This window comes from Saccostrea cucullata, unplaced genomic scaffold (assembly GCF_032062105.1).
Source record: "Saccostrea cucullata isolate Sc308-1 unplaced genomic scaffold, CSIRO_AGI_Scuc_v1 ctg171, whole genome shotgun sequence".
Lineage (NCBI taxonomy): Eukaryota > Metazoa > Mollusca > Bivalvia > Ostreida > Ostreidae > Saccostrea > Saccostrea cuccullata.
Genome location: NW_026926065.1, coordinates 198,403 through 224,364, shown reverse-complemented (window position 1 = coordinate 224,364; position 25,962 = coordinate 198,403). Strand labels below are relative to the sequence as shown.

Here is a 25,962-nt window from a genome sequence, read left to right as displayed (position 1 = left end):
AACTTCCCCAAATGACCTTGGGTCAAGGTCATGACACACCCTTGGGTCATGGGCAATCTTTCTGTGAAATGAGAACCTACCAAGTTTACTCATAAGAAAGATATGGACCTGAGATGAATTATAAAATTTTTCTTCCAGTGACCTTGACCTTCTCCAAATGACCTTGGCTCAAGGTCATGACTAACCCTTGGGTCATGGGCAATCTTTGTGTGAAATGAGAACCTACCAAGTTTATCCTTAAGAAAGATATGGACCGGACACAAATTATGAATTTTACTTCCAGTGACCTTGAACTTCCCCAAATGACCTTGGCTTAAGGTCATGACACACCCTTGGGTCATGAGCAATCTTTGTGTGAAATGAGAACCTACCAAGTTTATCCATAAGAAAGATATGGACCAGACACAAATTATGAAATTTTTTTTCCAGTGACCTTGAACTTCCCCAAATGACCTTGGCTCAAGGTCATGACACACCCTTGGGTCATGGGCAATCTTTGTGTGAAATGAGAACCTACCAAGTTTATCCATAAGAAAGATATGGACCGGACACAAATTATGAAATTTTTTTTCCAGTGACCTTGAAGTTCCCCAAATGACCTTGAGTCAAGGTCATGACACACCCTTAGGTCATGGGCAATCTTTGTGTGGAGTAGTAGATTCTAATGTCCCTCTGTAAGAAAGATATGGACCGGATACCCCACTTGCGGGGGGTATAACAATATACAATTAATCCATTAGGCTAGAAGTGTTTACAACACAAGCAAGTAAAAGGAATGCTGAATGTGTACTTTAAAATTTTAACAGCTTTGGCGCTGACGAGAATGTGCCAATTCATGAATACTAAATTATTTATAAATACAAGGTTCAATGATTGTGCCAACTACTCCATTTCCAGTGATTGTGCGAAAACTTGAATGCCTTAATTTATGTACAAGTACATCTATTACATGTATTTTTTCCTATCCTGCAGTGCACTCTGAGAAATTCACACAAAACTATAAGAGGAGGATGGTAAAGAGAAGGACATTTTTAGTGCAAAAAGCTAGGCAATGGAAAAAGAGATTTAAATTTTTGACTTCTGGATTTGATTTCTCCCCTTTGTTGTTGTACATACATTTCACAGTATCCCTAAATGCTCAATATAGATATAAAAAAAGAATACTAGAACTTTCTTATAATATTTATGTAGTTTACTTGCATTTTCTACAAAACATCTTGGTATTAAGATGATCACTCAAAATCACTTCCCCAACAAATATTCATGAAAATACTCTGTATTTATCTTTTTTATTACCTAGCTTGCATCAGAGTCTATAAAAAGTTAGGTCAAAATGAATGTTTAACTGAATATTGCTTCTAGACTAAAGTACTGCACCAGATTTTTTTTCACAAGGTATGCTATGTAGTTTGTACAGAATCACTAATTTTCCATAGAAACAGTTCATGTAAGGCATATAATGGCAATGTAAAAAGTTCAAATATTTTTTCCCGCAGATTACAAAGAATTTGTAATTTCATAGAATTTTGACACTGTGGAAAAAATGTATTTTCAGTACATGCATATAAAGCAATAAATTCACTTAACATTTCATAATCATATAACTAAGTCTTCTGAAATCACATAACAATTTACATTCTGTTCATTTCATAATCAAAATATGACAAAAAAGATAAATGTAAAATCATAAAACAATGTATGTTATAGTCTATGTGTAAATCATGATCTGACAGCATATCTTATATGGGTTCCTTAACGACAATTATATAGCAAAATAGATTCTCAATAGGGTATCAGATAATATGTATTTTTATACATACTACTGAAGTAATTTTTCCTTCAGCATGTTTTCCAGTTTAATGGCATCAGCACCAAACTTCCTGATTCCCTCGGCAAGCTTCTCTGTTGCCATGGCATCCTCGTTCATTTCCCACCTGAATTTGTTTTCGTCCACGGTGACCTCCTCAATGTCCAAGTTCTGAGCTAAAATTGGAAAAAAATGTGTTCATAATCATAGCAAAATGTTAAATATTCATTTCAAAACTCTATCAGAATATTAGTTTTGTAGTTTTTGTAATTTATTGAGATAATTATACATAGTACGATGAATGCATTTGAGATACAGGGACATAAAATTAATGTGTAAGAAAAACTTCCAAGGAATGAGACATTTTTAATTTGACCTGACAGCCTTTTTTAAGGAGAAAACTTCTTGGGCCACTATGCTTAAACTTTTGAATTTCAAATCATTTATCAGTATAAAAGGGGTGATAACTCCATCAGACAATAAACTATAAATAACTAACCTTGTTTCTTTGACAGATATGGCTTGACTTCTTCTGTTGACTGTTGTAATTTATCCAGCAATGAAGGCCTAGTAAGGAAAGAAGATACTGAACTTTTAAAACTTTAAATCAATGAATCTACATGGCATAAAGTGTATACAAATATGTCATAATTTTATTCTGCTTGTAATTGGTTTTTGACAGAATTAGACTGTAGAAAATTAGTTTGAATAGTATAATTTTTGTTACAGTAGTTGCCTATGTCACAATGCAACATGCATGAAGATTTTGATATTAAAATTATTTTGTTCACTTTAATGCTATTTTTGAGGAAAACAATGTCATAATATTTTCTTCCCTTAATTCTAGAAAACTGAATTACATCTAGACGTGCATGAAAAGTGAATTTAATTAAAAGTTATCCAATATTTACTCAGGTGAGAGCAATATACATGTAAAAGATAAAATGCTCTAACCCATGCTATACAGCTATACTCTCATAAAATGTGTAACTTTTAAGCACATTTTGATTCCTTAAATGTGTATCAAGAAAATCAAATTTACTGTTTTCAGAAATATTCAATGTAAAAATGGAATGCTGTAAGGGAGATGAACTTTAATAATATCGTATTAGTGTCATTTTCAAGCTAATTACATGTATGCAAAAATGTCTTAGGGTATTACCAAGGACTGTTTTTTTTTAATTGAAAACCATAATAAATAAATTCCATAAATGAAATATTTGCCTCCCTCCTAAAACCCATCCACAAATAAAGATATTGACTATTATTTATCTAAATATGAATAGTTTGTCAGACTAGTTACATGGATAAGTTGACCTACGATATGGTGAGAAGATCACATCCTGCCAGTCCCAGAATCTGGTCTGTATTTCTGAAGGAAGCACCCATTACTACTGTGTTGTAGCCATACTTCTTATAGTAATTGTATATCTTTGTCACGCTTTTAACACCTAAATAAATACAATCATGTAAAATCCGCATCTCTGAAAACATCAACTCCAACAATTTATTACATACTAGTATTTAAAAGAAAATTATGTACCATATCTATAGGTTATGTAAACCGATAAGCTCAAAAAATTCATCATGGTCTGCATTCCTATTTGTGTTATTATGTTTTGGCAGAAATACTGAATATTTACATAAGAAAGAGGATAGAAATGTCTAGATATAAACCTACATGTAGCATATTATTTAATTAAACCTATTTTAGTTGATAGTGATCCTGATAGTGCAAGTAACTTTAATGTTTCAACCACTGCTACCTTTAAAAGTTCAGTTTGTAGTTGTAAATAGTTAAATAGTTAAAGTTTCTTGCACTATCAGGATACTGAACAAAACACCAACAATTTTTATTATCTTAAAACTGTATTACTGTAACGGTCTTTAACCTTATCCATTGAAATTTGGACAGATGTGGACTGATTGACAAACAATGTCAGCCATTTGAAAACCCACCTGGATCTTCTAACATACTGTAGGACTTTTGATCTGTGTTCTTGACAAACCAATCAAAAATTCTACCCACAAATGGAGAAATAAGTGTCACCTTAGCTTCGGCACAAGCCACTGCCTGAAAAAGAATTTTTGGAAGCATTCAATAAGGTTAGAAGAGTTATCTTCCTTGAGAAAATTTGAAAAAAAAATTGAAAAAGTAAAAAATAATCACCTGATAAAAATTGAAAAGTAAAGTCATATTACAATGAATTCCATATTCACTCTCCAAAACTCTGAAACCCAAGAGAAATGAAACATACAGTTACATGTAAATATACCAGTGACTATATTCCCCATTTTCAAAAGGTGAGTTATTTCCCCTGAAGGGAACTCTTTTACTGTGTTTAATATGCATGCGCTATAAATAAAGTCACTTCCGCGGACGTTCTTGATGTAAACATGTTCATGGTGTATGCCTCTGTCATATGGAAAAATGTTATTGTGTTTGTGAATAAAAAGAAATCTTAACTGATTCGTATTTTTTTTAAATTGCCCACTCATAGTCTCTTTCTGGATTTGTATTAATCTGTGTAGTACTATAATAAGGTGCTGTGTGACCCCCCCCCCCCCCCCTTACAAAAAAAAGAAACAAATTACTATTAAAATGCTGATACATATTCGAATAGGCCTATTAAAAAAAAACACAAACAAAAAAGCTAATTTTCGGTAGTGGATGTTCTGCAGACGGATCATCATTATTTACAAAATGTGCGGAACAAATTTTTAGTTATAAAGTTTTTACGAATTAATCTAGCCTGCTGCAGCCATATTTTTATTGTATCTCTAGGAATTTTTTGAAGACTGATGACATGTCCATCTACAGTTTTACCTCTGAAATTGCTGCATATACAGCAGTAGTTCGTCTTCCGCTATCGATACCAAGAAACTGCGTTTTTGCTCGATTGTATGTCATAACATAGAACTTTTACTTACAAGAACACATTTGGTGACAATTAAAGGCCTATTTCATTTGAATTAACCGTGTTTCTAGAATTTTCTATTTGTAAAATAATTGATTCACAATTTAGTATTAAAACTTTGAATGGAATTCTAAATGAATAATTTAATCTCATGTGCTCATGTAACGAAGAAAGACTAATTAAAATAGCATCGACCTGAATTCGTGTTACATATGTCGTATAAAGTCTGAGCTGCATTTAATCAAAGTTTTAGTGTAGGATCTAAGCATATGTACATGTATATTCCCGAGTAAAATACACATTTTGTTTTAGATCAGAGAATTGAGAGCAGAAACACGAAATTGATACAATAATTTCCTAGCGTATTTCTCGTTAATTAACTGAAAACAATCTTTTCTCAAGTGTTATTTATTTTTTTTAAATCCTTTCAGTGTAAGTACATGTATTTATTTTTATAAGTTATTCTTTTTTTGCAAAGTGTGTAAATAAACAATATCAGAGAGAGAGAGAGAGAGAGAGAGAGAGAGAGAGAGAGAGAGAGAGAGAGAGAGAGAGAGAGAGACTCCGAGAGAGAGAGAGAGAGAGACTGTAACTGACATACATGTACATCTGTGAAAAAATATATGTACCGTAATTTTATTGAATTCACAATTAAAAATTCTAATAATAATATTAATTTTCACAACTTTGGTTCATTTTCAACTGTTCAACCCATTTACATATTCTCTGTACCTGTACGCACGGAAGGGGGGGGGGAGTGAAGGGTCAAGGGGTTTAGCCCAACCCCCACTTTTTTCCCAATTTTACTTTTTCTATTGAAAATGTTCATTGATAGACAGGTTGTCAACCCCCCACCCCCCACCCCCCCACACACACTCAGTTTATACTACGGTAAAGTTATATAAGGGAAATGTAGTATTGTATGCCAAGGAACTGGTACTGAAATAAGTATTAGCTTTTTCAACTTTGGGCAAGGTTTTTCTTTGCTTGCCAACTTTTCCAGGTAAGAAAAAAATATTTCTTTGGCTACCCCCCCCCCCCTTTTAAAGATGATGCTACGTGCCTGGCTAATTCGTATAGCTTTCTAGAAAGGGGGGGCTAACAGACCCTTTATAAAATAATTTATTATCTAAAAAAATGCAAACCGTTTCCTTCTTTTAAAATTTTAAATACAGCGTGTAAGTTGATCACTATTTTGTTGGATTATCGTAACATGTAGTCCGCGGAAGTTATGCTAGTGTTGAAGAGTTCCGATTTTGAGGGGAGATAACTCACTTTTGAAAATGGGGAATAAAGCAACATTCAAATGTTAAACAGTGCATTGTTAACTTATAATATGGTACTTATCACAATAACAAATGCATTTGAAAAACAGAAATATCCATTATTTTTCAGTACCTTGCTGCTTCTACCCCTTCCCAGGTTGATGACAGTTTAATAAGAATCCTTTCTTTGGAGATTCCAGCCTTTTTGTATAGATCTATCAGCTTTTTGGCTCGTGCTATGGAGGCCTCTTTATCAAAGGATAACCTACATAGGGATGGAATAAAATTGCATAAACATACATGCAGTGTATGTACTAATAATTAAGCTTTAAAATGTGCAATTTTTGTTGAAACCATCTTGCTCTTCATCATGCACATCTCAAAATATATTGGTAAAATATTTGAAAATTATTACCAAAGTTTAACATTTTTTTCTCAAATTTCTGTTAGAAAATGATTTAGCAATTGACTCAATTTGTAAATTTTTTAATATAAAAAAAAATCACCTGATAACAGATTTGCATCTTCACTTATGATTTTTTTTAATCCTTTTAACATCTTTCCAAAAATATTAATGATTTTTTTTTTTTTACCTTGCATCAACTTCAGTTGAAACCCGACCAGGGATAATTTTTAGGATTTCACATCCAAAGTTCACATAGACCTTATCCATGGCATTTGTAATTTGTTCTTCAATTGATCTACATGACATGTATATAAAAGCATATAATTAAGTAAATATGACACATCATTACATGCCCTGTTAGTTGTTTACAGCATTATTTCTGCTGCACATGTACATAATTGTTTTTTGTACAAGTAGCATGCATCTAATTTTTTTTTAAAAATCCATTATTCAGTTCGCTATAATACTATCTTGACATAAAAAGTCGAATAAATACTATTAACACCCCCCCCCCCACCATTATTGCAAATCAGTAGTTTTACACATACCCTCCTACACCTTTAGCATATTCAATGGCCTCTGTAATCAGTCCCTGGTAGGACTCCATGTTGGCAGCAGCCAAAATCAAAGAGGGGTTAGTAGTGGCATCTGTTGGTTTGAATTTTGCCATAGCTGAAAAACAAAGAATTCTATTATCGATGGTTCTACCAGAATTATAATAATTAAATACACCAGGGACCTATATATACTAACTAACTTATAGTATATTCTATAGGTCCCTGAATACACTTGCATAAAGGTAGGTGACATTATATCTTTGGAAAGAAAAAATAGTCAAAACTGTTTTAAAGAGGGTGGTCAATATTGAAACAAAGGGTGTAGTATAAAAATAATTCCCCATAATTATATTTTATAAATATTATCAAGTCAGAACTTGGATCCGCGCCTTAACATGCGGATGACTGTGTATACACACGAGCACTTACATTTCCGGCGTGCATGTCGACAACTCTGTAGGCCCCTTTATCACTTAACTTAAAAGCCAAGTTTATCATCGGAACAACAAGGAAGATGTAAACAATAAAAGCCGTCGAGTCAGCTGGCCATGAAATAACTGCACATTTACCTAGGCTATGTTGACCTGAAAACATTTTGGAGTTTATTTTTAGTATTTACCGGCAAAATCTCCAGTGTCAGCGACCACGACAGTCATGTTTTTAAGCTGGTCGAGGGAGGAAATTGCAGGTTTCTTGGGACTACTCTCCGACATGATGCTTTTACTAAGTTAATCCGGGAAAAAGAGCAATGCCTTTTCACGTCTTCTCGCTCAAATCTTCCAAAGTAAAGTGACGTCAGTTGTTTAGACAGCGGGGAGAATTCATTTATTTCATTTTTAAATATCAAAACGAAAAAAAAATAAATCTGAATTATATTAGCCTGATCCACAGGTGTAAATCGAAGTCTGTGTTCAATATTTTATTTTATAAATCATGTAAACCGTTTGAATTTCATGTTATTAAAGATGCCTAACGTTTTCCCATACCATTCTTACCCCCCCCCCCCTTCTCATTCATCCTTTTTATTGCATTAATATAATCGTATCGATATTTCGTACTTTTGACTTAATTATTCTAATGATTTTAAATACAGGGTGCTTTGGGAATTTTTTTTTCGGTGGAACATGGAAGACAATCAATCAATGTCCACACTTTCCTTGTTTCCCTGAGATTTTCAGTTGATATTTATATTAAATACTTGAAGTTTATAAATACACAAATGTTCTTTTTCAATACTGAGACTACTTTTTGATATAATATAATTATAACCGTATTTATGATAAAGTAAAATTGTAATGATCAGGCCCATAGGAAACAATATCATCGGGGGGGGGGGGCATAAATTTGTATTTTGGCGCCAAAAAAAAAAAAAAAAACCCAGCCTTAAGCTTTCAAGGGACATATCCTATAGTACATGTATAAGTAATATGTTGGGGAAAAAAGTGGGCAGCTAGTGTATAACGAGGCAGGGAGGGTGGGATGAGATTCGATCGTGACTCCCACAGCTGCATGTGTCATGCATTTTATATCATGACTTATTAGTTCGCATAGAAAAACACAAGATAAGGGCGGATCCATCACAAATTGAACAATTTAAAACTCAACGCAAATTGTATTTTAATTGTTTCTCAGTCTAAGCTCCCTTTGGGACCGTATACATGCGTCGAGTCGGGGAGGAGGGTGGAGTACTAGTAGCTAGGCGTACGCTTTTGTAATTTTTTTTATTTAAGTTTCTACTCTATACCCCATCCCATCCCCGTTGGTGGGAATGTACAAGGTAAATTCAATTTAACCCAGAAAATGTAGCACATTTATATGACATTGCATTATGATTTTTTGTTTACCAATGCAAGTAGAAAGAAAAACATACAATAACCCCCCCCCCCCATTCCTACGACCATACACCCCCTTTTTTGGTAGGAATAATAGAGTAATTTAAAAAATCATCTACTGCATGTAGTGTCTTTCTTACATATTCTTATTTTATAAAGTCGTCGCGTGTTGCAGAATTTTATTGAAGAAAGAAATTATGTCAGAAAAGACAGTACAATTATCGACTGTCATTTCTTATATTGTCCAACAAGGAAGCAGATCCACTCACCCCCCCCCCCCTTTTCGGATTTTGATCCACGCCATTGAATTAAATACCTTCAAAATCCCCTGTGTCAGCTACCACTGTAGTGAGTTTTCGTAGCTGGTCTAGAGAAGTCGCCATGATGATATTTTGTGAATTACTCTGTTTGTCTCTAGCAAATTCTTGGCAAATGCAGTATTTCAATCAATACACATTCGATGTCTGGCTCGTTCTACGGACAGCTGGTAAACGTAATTCGCTGAACAGCATGCAAAGGAACAATTAAAGAAAATTATTTGGATACTGTTGACAACAACAGGGGTGCAGAAGTTAGAAATTAAATCCGTCCTTTGCTGATACACACGATGTAAGGGGAGATAGAGGATATCTTAACAGTTCCTGTGAATCACTGAACATAAATTAAGTGGTGGGAAGTCAGTGTACACGCATACACACAAACATAGACAATATAAATCTACATAAAAGGTTAGAGCTATATATCTTTTGTAGTAAAACACTTTTCTACATGTCATTTGAAACTTATAATATCTAAACCTATTAAACCTATGGCCTTGTTAATTAAGGTGTAAATTTCATTAAAAAAATAAGGATTAAGATAGGGTGAATGTGCTGTTGCCAGTGGGCAGAGAAAATTGATATTTCTAAATAAAATTTACTTTTTATTTAGATCAGCAAAATTCAGTAAATGCATGCGCAAGTCGACATTCAGGAAACTACATTACTTTTCTAAATTTTCTTATAAACGGAATCTGCATGCACTATTCAAAAGCAAAATTTCTTGAATTAGTATATATAACAATATTTTAATGAAAATGAATATGTTTCATTTATAATTGATTTTTATTTGTTTTTTTAAATAAAAAAAAGTTAGCCAAACACATCAAGGACATGTGATTTAATCTTTTCTGATTAACATAAGAAAAAGAGATAAACTCCGCATCCTTCATTTGTGATATGTCAACAGCTACATGTAGGGATAACATATTTCACCCGGAACTCAGGAAACTGTGAAGGAGCTCGAGGTGACTTAATCAGGAAATTAAAAAAAAAATAACATGTTAGAAGTTTTTTAATCACCCATCTGTTGTAAATTCATAAGATCAGGGGTAAGGGGATGTAAATGCATCGATCTTTACTTTTTCTTCAGACTTACGCAACGGTAGCTGGAACAATATATAGCCCTCTCCTTGTTTGAATGGGGGGGGACACATAAAAAAGTCGTCGATGGCTACATTATTGCAGCTAACGCAAAGTACTTGAAAGACTTGTTAGACTTTGTTACAATATTAAAAATGTGTTCATTTTTTTTTTAGACCTATAAAGAATTACATAGAAAACGACGCAAAGTTGCATATCTAAGCGCAAAAGAAAACTTACGATTTATTTATATATGAGGGATTCATTAATTCTTAATCAAATTCGGTCAAAAATGTGTATTAATCCATACATCAAAATTTTAACTTTGCTTGTACATGTATAATGTATACTTCTCCTTAAAATTTTAATACCATATATACATGTATGTTCTTAGACAAGAATCAGCACCAACATACATTAAGTAAATGTAAGTCTAGAAATTTATTTAAACATGTAGTGACATCTGTATATAATTTTTTTTTATACAAACTGTATAGAAAAATTAATACATGTTCATGATCAGATATCAAATGATGAAATCCTTGTATTTTAAAAAAATAAATTTAAAAAGTTGGTGAAAAATTGTTTCGGCTCGATATTTCTCAATATTGGATTCATTTTGATTGAATCAATGAAAAATGTTCAAAACAAACCAATTTATTGGATTCAGAAAAATATTGTTTACCTATTTTATCAAGCCATTTAAGAACAAATAAAAGATATGTTGAAAAAAATATGACTATATATATATATGTATCATAATACAGTATATTCACAAAGAGTATTTTTTTTTTGAAAAAAGCGTAGCTGCAATAATGTAGCCCTCTCCCTTTTCTTTTTTTTTTGGGGGGGGGGATAACAGATAAAAAAATTGGAGAGGGCTACATTATTGCAGCTAGAATTTTAAATTTTGTAAGAAAGTCTTATCATAAGTTATAAAATAAAAAAAATAAGCCTACTTGTTTCCATTGCAAAACGTGTTTTTAAATATTTTTGTTCGGGGTGGATTAGCTGAATCGTCTTCGCAAAATAATGAACACTCCCTTTGCACTTGCGCAGGTATTTCCGGATGTCATGCTTTCCCTGACTTTACGAGAGGTAAGCAAAGTGACAACATTTATTTTCCCCCTTTTATTCTAAAGTTAAGATTTTTATATCTATAGCACCAAAAGTTTTTCTCCTCAAAACATTTATCTAGCATCTATACTTGGCAATGATTCTGTTTACCGAGATAATCCGAATGATCTCTGATCTTGCCAGAATTTTCTCATATACAATTGCTTAAGTGAATAATCGCTTAGTGTTAAATGTAATGTTTTCCATTTATTGAAAATGTAATTATTCAACATTGAAATTAAAAAAAAAAATCAACTGAAACAGTAATCTCATTACTGAAACAGATTTTGAACTGAAATATCATAAAGTTTACTAAATTTCAAGACCATAAACAAGCTGAAAGATGGCTCAATATCAGCTGCTGAATTATGTGAGAAGTGCATCACCAGAGCGAGAAGAATTCAGGAGTTAAACTTTATAGTGAAAAATAATTTTGACCAGGCCGAGAGAGAGTCTGTGCAGTCATCAAGATTGTGGTCTGAATATGGTAAGGATAATGGCAATTAACTTTATCATGTGTTTATTATCAATTTTTATTCCTCCAGTGATTATTCTAGGGCATATTGAATTATTACCGATTATCGGTGTTTTTCCCCTAGAGAAAATTTCCCCAGAAGACCTAATTTTCCCTTTTGATGAGTAAAATATTCCCCTTACAATAATGAGAACCTCAAAAAAACTTTTTTTCTGTCATAAAGACTGAAAATTTAAAGTAAAAATTTTCAGTTTATGAGAAATATGGTTTTAATTTGCTATTTTATGTGCTTTAAATGGTTATAAAAAATGCTGCAATTCAATTGACCCCCAAGCAGGGCTAGCCCTGCACTCGCTTGAATGGTTCCCAGACCCCGGCTGATTTTCCCAATTTCTCCAGAAAGGATTGTTTCCCCTCAAAACCTAGATTAATCCCTGTCCTCTCTCTGTCAAATGTAAAATAAATTATACAGAAGAGTGTTTGAATAAGCATAAACTTCAGTAGTATTAATACAAGCATCTTTCTAAATGTGAATAATTTATTAATTGAAATATTTTATTAAGTAATATTAACATGTAATGAAGTAGTTATTACTCAAGTCATAAAGGGGGAGGGCATCAGTCCAAATGTCCAGATACAATTTAGTATAACCTAGCTCAGCCAAGATTATGTAATGATTGTCACATTATGAATTGTAGTTTCAGGGCGTCACAATGAGTGGAGAAAGTTTGGCGGGATTCCATTCGCAATCAAGGATAACTTCTGCACAAAAGACATCAGGACAACTTGTGCTTCTAACGTTCTAAACAATTATGTCCCTCCATATACAGCCACAGTGGTTCAGAGGTTACAAGATGAAGGAGGTGTTATTATTGGTAAAACTAACATGGACGAGTTTGCTATGGGGTGAGTATTATTAAATGTCTCAGCACCCAAATATGCAGTTGAAAATACTTAACATATGTGACTCTTTCTTTATCTTGGTCAGTGCAGTTTCTGTTTGTTTATAACCATGAAGTTGATGAACAGATATGAAGGTAAATCAATTTGTTTTTCCAGGTCAGGAAGCACAGACAGTATATTTGGGCCTGTTAGAAACCCTTGGAAGTACAAGTTCTCTCAGACACAGCAGGGTACGGCCAATGGTGAGGGACAGAAGGAGGGGGGTGACTGGCACATAGCAGGGGGGAGCTCTGGTGGCAGTGCGGTAGCTGTGGCCTCAGGGACCTGTTTAGGGTATAAGTCATCCCATATTTTAATTTACGTTTTTCTATGTTTTGTCCAAAATATTACATAAAGCTTATTTTGAGGAACAAAAATTGTTTATTTATGTTTAATAACAGAAAAGAAAATATTTCTGACAAATGAAATCTCCATATATGGTTACATTTTAAAAGTACAAATTCACATTATGGAGATACAGTGAAACCTGCCTAATCTGACATGTTTATACAGTGAAAGAGATTGAACAGGTATCAGATTACACAGTTCTCACTACATTTCGAATCAATTGGTCTGACAATGAATGGAAATTATTTTTTCTTATGAGTATACCTGTAGACTTTTCAATATTTGTGATCCTTTTCAGGGCCTTTGGGTCAGATACAGGAGGGTCCACCAGAAATCCTGCTGCATATTGTGGAGTGGTTGGTTTTAAGGCAACATATGGGCGCCTGTCTAGGCATGGTCTCATTCCATTGGTTAATTCTCTTGATGTGCCAGGAATACTCGCCAAGAGTGTCGATGATGCTAACCTGATATTTAGTTAGTGTTTTGTATATTTTCATAATATAGTAGTTTTAAAATATCTACAAATATGAAAATAATTTATTATTGACATGCAGGAAAGACAACTCTTTCAACATTTATTGATGAAATATTTTACTACAATTGCACTAAATATACAAGTATCTGCATGTATTTTAATGTATTTTGAAGATAAAATTTCATTGATAATCAGCATATTGCTATTAAATGCTCTTCCTTGTAAAACATACATGTATATTGTCAATAGACAATAGTACATGGATTTCCTACAGACCATTTAAAAATTCAAAATAAGAAAATACAGAGTTTTTTTCCAATGAGCCTTGCTCTCTCACCTCTTAAGATATCAATTCAATCTTTTAGTACAATGCATTGTTTATTTTAACAGATGCTGTAGCTGGCCATGACACCAGAGATTCCACTACAGTGACTGATCCTTTTGAGAAATTTACACTACCTGATGATATTAGTGTAAAAGACCTGCATATAGGTATTCCAAAGGTACTATACATAGACAGTTGATTGCTTATAAAATTTAGTTAAGTCCACAATGCATTTTTACAATTTGACAATTGATTCTTTTGGAAGAAATGTTTTTATTTCTTAATGAGAAAATTATTTATTCAATGATGTAATAAGTATGTGAAATCTACTTGCACCTTGCATTTGGGGGGAATTAAATATTTCTTTAAATACTTCTGAAGATTTTCAGCACTTTATTGGCCATGTTCTTGAAATTAATAACAAAATTTAAAAATATTATGATTTGCATGTTTTGTTGTTTACATGCATTTCCATATTTAAAAATTCATCCAGGAGTACCATGCCCCTGGACTGTCCCCGTGCGTACTAGATGCCTGGCACAGAGCAGCGGACATGTTTGAGAATGCTGGGGCCCGAGTCTCCCAGGTGTCTCTCCCCCACACTCAGTACTCCATTATCTGTTACGGAGTCCTCTGCTGTGCTGAGGTGGCCTCTAACATGTCACGATACGATGGAATAGAATATGGTAAGACCATTAGTTTCACATTGCACTGTAATATGAAAAAAAAATGCTTTTTTTATCTTCAGAAGAAAGGACATAAGTCTGAAAGAAACTTTGGTCTTTATTTTAACTAAAATTCACGGAAACACATATAATATACTGTATAGTTGTACATGTAGATTTAAAAATTTCACAGAGATTTAAAATTTTTTTTTTTTTTTGAAAATGTATAATATTTCATAACATAATTTCATGCATAAGTTAATCAATAAAAATAATTCTATATAGATACTGTAATTGACATAAAGATTTTCAGAGAAGTAATGAACATTGTTTAGGTCACAGAGCAAAGATTGAAGATTCCACAGAAGAACTGTATGCAGCCACCAGGCATGAGGGATTCAACGATGTCGTCAGAGGAAGGATATTTGCAGGAAACTTCTTCTTACTCAGGAGGTAAAAAAAGACATCAGTTACATGGAAACCAATATTATTCAAACAATACTTATTCAAGAATTGTCAGTTTTATACATTCTACATATAAATACACAATTTAATAGATGTTTATGGTAAAAACATTCACAAGTAAAAGAAGTTGTCAGAATGCACAGATATTTCTTAAATAAAATTGTGATTATGTTATGTCCAAGGTCATAAAAGTGCAGTCATTTTTTTCAAATTTAAAATTTGTACAAATTGATCAGTCATACTAAACTTTATGCATGCTTGAGTTCATGTTATAATTCATATAATTTGAGAATTCAGAATACTTTAATATCACCTTTAGACTCTTTTTTTATGACAAGTTAATGGCTATACATATTTCATGGTTGAAGACTTGAGTTTTATGTAAACAATCTTTATCTGTAGAAACTATGACAACTTCTTCATAAAAGCCCAGAAAGTAAGAAGACTGATTGCTGAGGACTTTAGAAATGTGTTTAAGGGAGGGGTGGATATACTCCTGACCCCCACCACCCTGACCGAGGCCCCGACATATACCTGGTTTACGGAGGAGGACAATCGCACCAGGGCAGAGGAGCAGGATGTCTTCACTCAACCTATCAACATGGCAGGTCTGTACAGGAAGAAGCAGGGCTTTAGTTCATTATTATGACAAGTTATATATTTTACAGCTTTTAACAGCTGAGGAATTTTTATTTATGACTTTTGTATATCTTGCTTTGAAAAGTAACTGTCCATCTTTTATTTTCTTCTTTCCTGTAATTATAGATTTATAGGTAAAATATACACTATTTGAAGTTGAATTTCAATAATTTTACATCTTTGGCCATAATTTCCTACAATTTATTTATAAGCTTTTAAAGTGATGCACTTTATATACTCACCGTGACTAATTATAGGTAAATTTATTAAGTATTCACTCCCTTTGTGTACAGGTGTTCCAGCTATTACTGTGCCAGCCTCACTTTCACATTCAGGACTTCCCATTGGTCTTCAGTTTGTTGGACCCAACTTTCATGACAGACAAGTGTTGACTGTGGCCAAGTGGTTTGAACAACAAACAAACTTTAAACAGTTAGATCTAAGTTATTTAGAGAAATCTTGATGAAAATATTAAATAAAAGAAATTTTGCTATTTACACAAGTTTTCTAATTTAATGATGAGCTGTGCTTTTGAGACAGATTGACTTTCATGTTAGCTGGTGTAGTATTTGTTAAAAGTTAACAATTTACAAAAATCTACCTCTGGAATCTAAGAAGTGTATAATGATACAGAAAATGATATTACATACAAGAGAGACTGATCTGTTTCTTATTCAAAGGACTTTAATGGAAAAAAAGTCTCTAACAATGCTCTATCTACACATGCCTTACCAATATTGCAGCATCCTGGAGCCATATTTCAGTTTGACAATACACAGCCGCATATGGCTTCTTTGACAATAGCATTCTTGCAAGCCACAGCAACCTGTTCCTTTGCCTTCTACGGTAAATTGCCATAGTTACATGTAAACCAATTGAGGATGCTTTGGACAAAATGGTTAGCATGATTTGTCAGACAATTGCATCTCCAGACTACGCAACAGATGATGAAAGCTCTACATTTAGGTGGGATAGCATTCCTAAACAGTTTTTAATAAACCTAGGTTTCATTAAATGCCGTTTAAGGTGAACATTGGTGTCTGTGGGACGCACACCAGACATTGACCTTTAATGACATTGAAATGATTTTAGAATTCTTGAGTAGTAGTTATGACATTTAGATTGTAGACATTTATATATTCTCATATATATATGATATTGAATTTTAGACATATATGTCTATATTTATGTCGCCCCGAATGAAGTCGGGGACGACATATTGATATTGTACGCATGTTTTTTTTATCCAGGCTGTTTCTCGGAGATGGCTGGGGCAATCTTCCTGAAACTTTCCTCAAAGGACGATCACTGGTTGTAGTTGTGCAGTGAGGTCGTTCAGTTCCAATATGTCTACCGTTGCCATGGAAACCTGTAAAAAGCGACGAATTTTGTCCACGAGTGTTCTCTCTGGTCCCTTAAACGTTCGTCATGAAACTCTTTTTATTTTAATGATTAGTATCTGTAGTTGTGTGATTTGCATTTAAAATTTTCAAATAATCGATTATTGCCATGGAAACCAGGGGAATGTTAAAATTCTTTAATTTCGATTCCTCAATAACTACTCAAGCAATCGTTTTGAAACTTTCAATGTTAATTCCTTGCAATGTGTCAAAGTGATTTCTACTTTTAAAATAATTGTAATGTGTCGCTCACAGTTGTCATAGAAACGAAACAGAAAAAAAGGTTAAGATGTACACATGTGTTCTCCAAGGTCTAGGTCAAAGGGTCAAAGTTCTTCGTGTCCAATAAAAGTTCTTTTCACAAGGATTACATATTTGAAATACGAAAGCCCTAACCCTTACCGTTCAAACGTAAGGTACTATGTTCAAGACGACCCCCCCCCTTTTGAAGCGCACTGCCAGGTAGAATACACAGATATAACATATACAACTTACAAGTAACGTTTTAAAAGTTTCATTCATAAAATTCAGTTCTCCTGATGTGATTTGATAGTTTGCCAACATTCATTCTTCTTCTGTCTTGTCTCTAGATTTTATAATTATTTTATTTTATCTATATAAAAAAATAACGATTGTCAACAGCATTTATTAGCATTTCGCGTTTTTTGTATATCTATTACTTGTATATTATTATTTTCATTAGATAGTGCAAGTATAAATTAGAAAATTGGTACGTTATTTCCATAGTTTTTATTCATTCATAAATCCTTGGATCCGCTCCTACAGGTGCGCTAAGCCTTGATCACTACTGTAAACAAAACATTCATCTCGCCGAAAATGTTCATGATTCCGCTAAACTGAGAAAGTTTTCACATGATTTATCATCTCATAAGAAACATCAGCCCTGTACAATGCAGAAATGCTCGAATTGAAGGTGGCATGTCAGATTCGTTTTCCAGCAGAACCTCTAAAAATGAAAGTGAAAGTAGGGAAATTTCAGAGTTCTCACTAGTTGTTATAATACACAAAATAATTCGGCTGATCTTCTTAATAAATTACATTTGCCAAGCTTTTTTGGTAGGAAAGATACTGCCAATTAACAAGTATGAGGCTCATTCAGTACATATGCCCAATTTCTTTTATGCAAGTCTGCAAATTTAGGAACTTGTAATTTTTTCCTGCACTACTTTCTTCTCCTACCAATTCTAAAAATAATTAGTGGGATGTACCCAATTAAGGTCTTCCGTTTCCAACAGAAAGGACTGATACGACTCGATGGTTGTCCAAGCTTAGCTAATGGACCATTGTTTTAGTGATGATAAAAATGAAAATCTTGTCCAGTACGGGGCGACATATGCTATTGCTTGCAATAGCAGACTTTCTAGTTTTGTTTCTTGTTACGACGTTTCATAACAACACCTTGGTAGAGACTTTTCCACAACCATTTTAAAACGTTGGACACTTTTACATGCAAAAATTTTTTTTTATCTTGAAACGTTTTGTTATCCTGAACACATGCTTATTTATAAAATTAACCATCACATCAATAGTTGTCTTCTTTATTATACCCCCCGCAAACGAAGTTTAGGGGGGATATATTAGAATCACCATGTCCGTCTGTCTGTAGACGAGATTTTGTCCAGACCATTACTCAGAAACTATTGGAAGGATTTGTCTGAAAATTTGTACACATATTATTCACCATATGAAGGTGTGCACCTGATATTTTCATCTTGATTGGATGATTATTTTGAATTTTACAGGTGTTTTTTCATTTTTATTTTGTGGTTTTGTGCAGATTGTTTCTCAGAAACGATTAAAAGGATTTTTTTTAAATTTGTACACTTATTATTGACCATATGAAGGTGTGCACCAATTTTCAACTTTATTCATTTTTCTGCATTTTACAGGTTTTATTTTTTATTTAATTGACATGTTCATTTTGGGCTCATGTATAAGGTTTGAGACATAGAATCTAAAATATCTGTACAAAAATGTGAACTACAGCTTAAACTACTCATTAAAGCTAAAAAAAGACACATCATCAAGTGTTAAAAACAGTTTTTACATTGCACAGAAGATAATGTAATTTCATTTGTCTCTTGGGAATAATGACTGGACATGCATCCAGTTAAAGATAAATTAATGAGTTTGGTGTAGGAAGTTGTTTAGGCATCTCTTACAACGTATCAAGCATGTTATCTATATCTCCTGGGAATTCGGCTGCTGGCACAAGAATTAAAGATCTCTCTTCTCTAATTCTCTTAATTATAATTTATTGTCTGTCAAAGCACTTCATTACTGGATGACAAGCTCTTTATTTTCAAAATGAATTTGATATAAAGTTATCAAGATCAATTTGATTTTGTATAATATGATTTTTTTTCTTTCCACAATCAGTTTGCAGAGTGTCAGGACATATAATTGCAATATATTTTTAGCTCACCTGACCCGAAGGCTCAATTGAGCTTTTCTGATCACATTTTGCCCATCCGTAAGTCTGTAAACTTTTTCACATTTTCGACTTCTATTTTAGAAGCCCTGGGCCAATTTTTACCAAACTTATTACAAAGCATCCTTGGGTGAATGGGAATTTAAATTGTTAAAATGAAGGGCCAAGTTTCTTTACAAGGGGAGATAATCAAGAAAAGCCAAAAATAGGGTGGGGTCACTAAAAAATCTTCTCAAGAACCACTCGGCTAGGAAAACTGAAACTTATGTAGAAGCATCATTGGGTAGTGTAGATATTAAATTGTTAAAACGATGACCCCCGGGGGTAGGGCGGGGCCACTATAGGGAATCCAAGTTTTACATAGAAATACATTGAACAAATCTTTAAAAAACTTCTTCTCAAGTACCACTGGGCCAGAAATGCTGAAACTTATGTGGAAGCATCCTTGGGTAGTGTAGATATAAAATTGTTAAAATCATGACCCCTGGAGAAGGGCAGGGCCACAATAGGGAATCCAAGTTTTACATAGAAATACATAGAACAAATCTTTAAAAATCTTCTTCTCAAGAACCACTGGGCCAGGAAAGCTGAAACTTATGTGTAAGCATCCTTATGTAGTGTAGATATTAAATTGTTAAAATCATGACCCCCGGGGGTAGGGCGGGGCCACAATAGGGAATCCAAGTTGTACATAGAAATATATGGAACAAAACTTTAAAAAAAAATCTTCTCAAGAACCACTGGGCCAGGAAAGCTGAAACTTATGTGGAAGCATCCTTGGGTAGTGTAGATATTAAATTATAAAAATCACGACCCCCAGGGGTAGGGTGGGGCCACAATAGGGAATCCAAATTTTGCATATAAATATATAGAACAAATCTTTAAAAATCCTCTTCTCAAGAACCACTGGGCCAAGAAAGCTGAAACTTATGTGGAAGCATCCTTGGGTAGTGTAGATATTAAATTCTTAAAATCACGACCCCCGGGGGTAGGGCGGGTCCACAATAGGGAATCCAAGTTTTACATAGAAATATATAGAACAAATCTTTAAAAATCCTCCTCTCAAGAACTGCTGGGCCAGGAAAGCTGAAACTTATGTGGAAGCATCCTTGTGTAGTGTAGATATGAAATTATTAAAATCATGACCCCCGGGGGTAGGGCGGGGCCACAATAGGGAATCCAAGTTTTACATAGAAATATATAGAACAAATCTTTTAAAAAAATCTTCTCAAGAACCGCTGGGCCAGGAAAGCTGAAACATATGTGGAAGCATATTTAGGTAATGTTAATATGGATTCCAAATTTTACATAGAAATATCTAGAACAAATCTTTAAAAAGCTTCTTCTCAAGAATCACTAGTACTGGGCCATGACCCCCGGGGGTAGGGCGGGGCCACAATAGGGAATCCAAGTTTTACATAGAAATATATAGAACAAATCTTTTAAAAATCCTCTTCTCAAGAACCACTGGGCCAGGAAAGCTGAAACATATGTGGAAGCATTATTGGATAGTGTAGATATTAAATTGTTAAAATCATGACCCCCAGAGGTAGGGCAGGGCCACAATAGGGAACCAAAGTTTTACACAGAAATATATAGAACAAATCTTTAAAAAGCTTCTTCTCAAGAATCACTAGTACTGGGCCAGGAAAGCTGAAACTTATGTGGAAGCATCCTTTGGTAGTGCAGATATTAAATTGTTAAAATCATGACCCCCAGGGGTAGGGCGGGGCCACAATAGGGAATCCAAGTTTTACATTGAAATATATAGAACAAATCTTAAAAAATCTTCTTCTAAGAAACCACTGGGCCAGGATAGCTGAAACTTATGTGGAAGCATCTTTGGGTAGTGTAGATATTAAATTGTTAAAATCATGACCCCCAGGGTTTGGACAGGGCCACAATAGGGAATCCAAATTTTACATAGAAATATATAGAACAAATCTAAAATCTTCTTCTCTAGAATCACTAGTACTGGGCCAGGAAAGCTGAAACTTATGTGGAAGCATCCTTGTGTAGTGTAGATATGAAATTATTAAAATCATGACCCCCGGGGGTAGGGCGGGGCCACAATAGGGAATCCAAGTTTTACATAGAAATATATAGAACAAATCTTTTAAAAAAATCTTCTCAAGAACCGCTGGGCCAGGAAAGCTGAAACATATGTGGAAGCATATTTAGGTAATGTTAATATGGATTCCAAATTTTACATAGAAATATCTAGAACAAATCTTTAAAAATCCTCTTCTCAAGAACCACTGGGCCAGGAAAGCTGAAACTTATGTGGAAGCATCCTTGGATAGTGTAGATATTAAATTGTTAAAATCATGACCCCCAGGGTTTGGACAGGGCCACAATAGGGAATCCAAGTTTTACATAGAAATATATAGAACAAATCTTTAAAAAGCTTCTTCTCAAGAATCACTAGTACTGGGCCAGGAAAGCTGAAACTTATGTGGAAGCATCCTTTGGTAGTGCAGATATTAAATTGTTAAAATCATGACCCCCAGGGGTAAGGCAGGGCCACAATAGGGAATCCAAGTTTTACATTGAAATATATAGAACAAATCTTTAAAAAAAATTTTCTCAAGAACCGCTGGGCCAGGAAAGCTGAAACTTATGTGGAAGCATCTTTGGGTAGTGTAAATATTAAATTGTTAAAATCATGACCCCCAGGGGTAGGACAGGGCCACAATAGGGAACCCAAATTTTACATAGAAATATATAGAACAAATCTAAAATCTTCTTCTCTAGAATCACTAGTACTGGGCCAGGAAAGCTGAAACTTATGTGGAAGCATCCTTGGGTAGTGCAGATATTAAACTGTTAAAATCATGACCCCCAGGGGTAGGGCGGGGCCACAATAGGGAATCCAAATTTTACATAGAAATATATAGAACAGATCTTCTAAAATCTTCTCAAGAACCACTGGGCCAGGAAAGCTGAGACTTATATGGGAGCATCCGTGGTAGCGTAGATTCTAAAGTTTTAAAATCATAAAAGGGAAGGGGGTAGTGGGGCATGATAGGTATAGCAAGAGGGGGAATCTGGTAAAGAACTGCATCACCCAAGTTACTCAGGTGAGCGATGTGGCCCATGGGCTTCTTGTTTTAAATAAATACAGAAATATTAAAAATATGTTACAATGTTATTACAATGTATTAGTATTGATGTTTTATTTGGTTGCACCTTTGTTTCATTCATTAAGAAATATAATGGGCAGTTATATTTTCACTGCAAATTTTTGTTAGAAAATTGTGAATACCTCTAGATCCATAAAGTATTTTTGAATTGGCACCTTCTCTGAAAACCCCAGCAGAGGGTATTTGTCCCAACTGGACAGTTCTAGTTGAAAATATTAAAAATGTAATTAGTTTTATTTAAATAATCTTTGAATATGATATATTTCATTTCAAGAAAGTTTCCATCCTGCAAAGGACGATCTTCCCTCGGCATCACTTTGTATGTAATGTGACGTCCCTGTTTGATGTGAAATGCGTGTTCTTAGGTAAACGTCATCGCCTGCGTTAACATGTGCCACGACTATTCCCGTCACTTCTGTTTCGAAACCTAATGTCTGGAGGTAAATAGAGCCAAATCCTTCGGTATTTATCATTAGTTCAACTGAATGGGCATCGTCCGTACCTGATCGAATTGTCCATGTAAAAACGTAGACACCCGACTCGGGAACCATAAATACCCCTGTTGTAGGATGATAAGCGTTTCCAATGTTGGTTTTTACAGTGTCAAAGACCAAAACATAGTGATCACTTGGAGAAAGTAATATGGCTGACATGTAGGCATAAAATGCAATGGCAGCGTTACTATGGACAGTGTTTGAGGTCAAAAGAAGACTTTCTGTAATAGAAAAAAGTTTAGATGAAGGATATGAAGATAACAAACAGTATTCAGTATCAAAGTCCATAAAACAATACAAAATAAGAGCAGAGCAAACACAGACCTCCGACACATCAGAAGTGGGATCAGGTGCCATGAAGGAGTGAGTATCCCCTGCTGACCGGTCAAACCCGCCGTGTGCTCCTTGTCATGACCGGGAAATAAGGGAAAAAATCCGTCGTCAATTCAGTTTATGAATAATGGACTAACAATTAGTATGAAAAACGTCAGTCAGCATTTTACTCAATGATAAATTGTATTTGCTGACAAGGTCATTGAATCGACCAAAGAACTTACAAAATGATGACTTTAAACGAGACTTGTTTCATCAACCTCGTTTTAAAAATTGTTCATACGTAGAGCATACTCTTGCGTATTGAATCAACTCAGATATATAAAAATTTATAGCATTTTTTGACATGATATCTGGTTTGATATTGTGTTTTGTAACTTGATTCACAATAAGGTATGATATATACCGGTACGATTAACAGTTACAATGTTAGCTAAAATTATTTTTCTTACTCTGAATTCTCCCAGTTATGTGGTTCTTTGTTGATTTTGAATTATGTTTTGCCCTATTTTCAGCGGCACAATTTCGTCCATCATTTGGTTTAGTATTTTTTGGCAAACATTCATTCTTCATATTTGTAAGGAGGTTTTCTAAATGATAGATGTGATTCTTGTTTTTCACATTACTTTTTTTAAGCATTGAAATATCTCGTTCTTGGGTCTTTGAAATATCCTTAAGTTCACGTGTACGAGTTTCCAAGGCGTATATTCTTCTTGCATACTGTTTCTTCATCCGGTCAAAATCTGCTTTATTTTCCAAAAGCTCAAGTTTAAGATTATCATACCGTTGTTGTTGAGTATGTTTAAAGTCCATCAACTCATCCACGGTCTTTTGAAGGGCTTTTAGTTTTTCCTCAACAGGATGAAGTCCATCATGCCCTTTAGCACATGTCCATGATGGTGAAAAAGAAATCATAAGAAATAATCTGAGGAATCTTCCCATGGTTCTTACATTTAATTTGATGTTCAGTTCTAGTGTAAATTGTTAAGTGAAGTCAAAGACACAGTCCTATAGTTGCAACGCTATCTTATCTTACGTCATATGTTTTCGTTCTCATTGAAATCTGACAGAGATCTAGACTATAACATTACACTACAGCTGTATATACCTGTTTATACAAGAATTGCATAAGTAATGATGATATTGATACATGTATATAACAAGTCTTTGCCAGATTGCAGACGATCTGGCAGAAGTATCAGGGAACATCACCCACCTACAAGAAAAGCCTGATAGATTAAACTCATTTGCCAAACAAACTGGAAGTTGAGTACTTCATCTACCTTGGCAGTATCCTAAGTAAGGACGAGGGCACTGGTAAAGATATAAAATCACGACTCAGTAAATCACGTACAGCATTTGCCCAACTCCAGCCAATTTTGAAATCAAACAACTACAGTCTGAGAACCAAACTCAGTTCTCCTGTATGAGTCTGAATGCTGGCGTGTTGTTGACAGCGACATGAGAAAAGTAGAGGCATTCCACAACAACTGTGTTTGAAAAACCCACTGTAACTTCTGGCCAAACAAGATCTCCAATAGAGACCTGCACAAGAAAGGCAAAAGCAGGAGTATAACAACAGAAATCAAGCAAAGAAGAATGAGATGCCTAGGACACGTGATGAGAATGCCCAAGAGCAGGATATACCCAAAACAGCATTACATTGGACATCATCTGGAAAGAGGAAACGAGGTAGACCACAAACAACATGGAGAAGAACTATAACATCAGAGTTAGAGGAAATGGGCAACTCGTGGGGGCAGGCACAGTATGTGGCAAAGGATAGAGGAAGATGGAGACAGCTTGTTGAAGCCTTATATATGTCCCATCGGGGACGAATTAGAGGATAAGTAAAGTAAGTAAGTATATAACCAGTCTTTAAAATATCATGCCGTTGCATCAGTTTAATGAATTAATATTCTTAAGATTCAGGGAAATTCTTCGTAAATTATCAAACATCTATGTTTGTAAACATTGGAGCAGGCTCTTTTCTTTTACCGAGTGTGTTCGATTTATTAGCTTTCACGAACTCAAACTGAAAACTACTTTTGTCGACTAAGAGCTGAACGATCGAGACTAGTCAATAGAATGTGTCTGCCATTTTCGATCGAACTCTCACTATATCTGAGGTCATCTATATAAAGGGCCCGACTTAGTCACTTTTAAAGTGTAATGAGACGGACGCTATACAGCACTCGGTAGCGACAAAAATAATTGTAATACTTCTTTTAGTACAGGAAAGTAAGATATCAAAGAAACTTACTATAGTTGTACATGCAGGTAAGTGCAGTATACAAACAAACATAGATACACGTAACCGCATTTATGTCTTAATGCTTATATGCAAGATCTCCGAAGCTTTTTTTTTTTTTTTGCTAATTTTGTTCAAGTCAAATAAAACACTTTCATAGAGATGAATAATGTCATTTATTAAAATTACAGTATAAATGTGAACAATTTAACAAACAAGAAGGAGATCAGATTCACAAGATTTGATTATCAATT

General features: G+C 34.2%; 3 protein-coding genes across 5 annotated transcripts in view; 1 reads left to right on the top strand and 2 right to left on the bottom strand.

Moving 5' to 3' along the window:
- Positions 1-1,168: 1,168 nt before the first annotated feature.
- The window catches only part of LOC134270617 (transaldolase-like), a 188,859-nt gene continuing 164,065 nt past the window's right edge, over positions 1,169-25,962 (bottom strand). The window contains exons 2-10 of one of the 3 annotated variants that reach the window (XM_062752854.1): positions 9,102-9,241; positions 6,945-7,068; positions 6,584-6,691; positions 6,124-6,255; positions 3,978-4,038; positions 3,767-3,881; positions 3,129-3,258; positions 2,307-2,374; positions 1,169-1,983 (exon numbers count right to left, since the gene is read on the bottom strand). In XM_062752854.1, coding sequence (XP_062608838.1) covers positions 1,820-1,983; positions 2,307-2,374; positions 3,129-3,258; positions 3,767-3,881; positions 3,978-4,038; positions 6,124-6,255; positions 6,584-6,691; positions 6,945-7,068; positions 9,102-9,168 — 969 coding nt within the window. In that variant the 5' untranslated portion in view covers positions 9,169-9,241 and the 3' untranslated portion in view covers positions 1,169-1,819. Of the gene's footprint in view, positions 1,984-2,306; positions 2,375-3,128; positions 3,259-3,766; positions 3,882-3,977; positions 4,039-6,123; positions 6,256-6,583; positions 6,692-6,944; positions 7,069-7,572; positions 7,734-9,101; positions 9,388-25,962 lie in introns of those variants that run through there. The other 2 variants (XM_062752853.1, XM_062752852.1) reach the window with 2 other exon arrangements.
- Positions 11,214-16,123, top strand: LOC134270589 (glutamyl-tRNA(Gln) amidotransferase subunit A, mitochondrial-like). The gene is made up of 10 exons (XM_062752818.1): positions 11,214-11,283; positions 11,626-11,788; positions 12,475-12,682; positions 12,836-13,012; positions 13,365-13,540; positions 13,932-14,044; positions 14,360-14,552; positions 14,867-14,984; positions 15,399-15,604; positions 15,929-16,123. Exons 1-10 carry the CDS (start codon positions 11,218-11,220, stop codon positions 16,096-16,098), a joined length of 1,590 nt encoding a protein of 529 aa, XP_062608802.1. The 5' UTR covers positions 11,214-11,217; the 3' UTR covers positions 16,099-16,123.
- On the bottom strand, positions 22,900-24,399 carry LOC134270604 (multimerin-1-like). The gene is made up of 2 exons (XM_062752833.1): positions 23,910-24,399; positions 22,900-23,345 (listed from the first exon to the last, which is right to left on the bottom strand). The coding sequence occupies exons 1-2, from the start codon at positions 24,397-24,399 to the stop codon at positions 22,900-22,902; spliced, it is 936 nt and encodes a 311-aa protein (XP_062608817.1).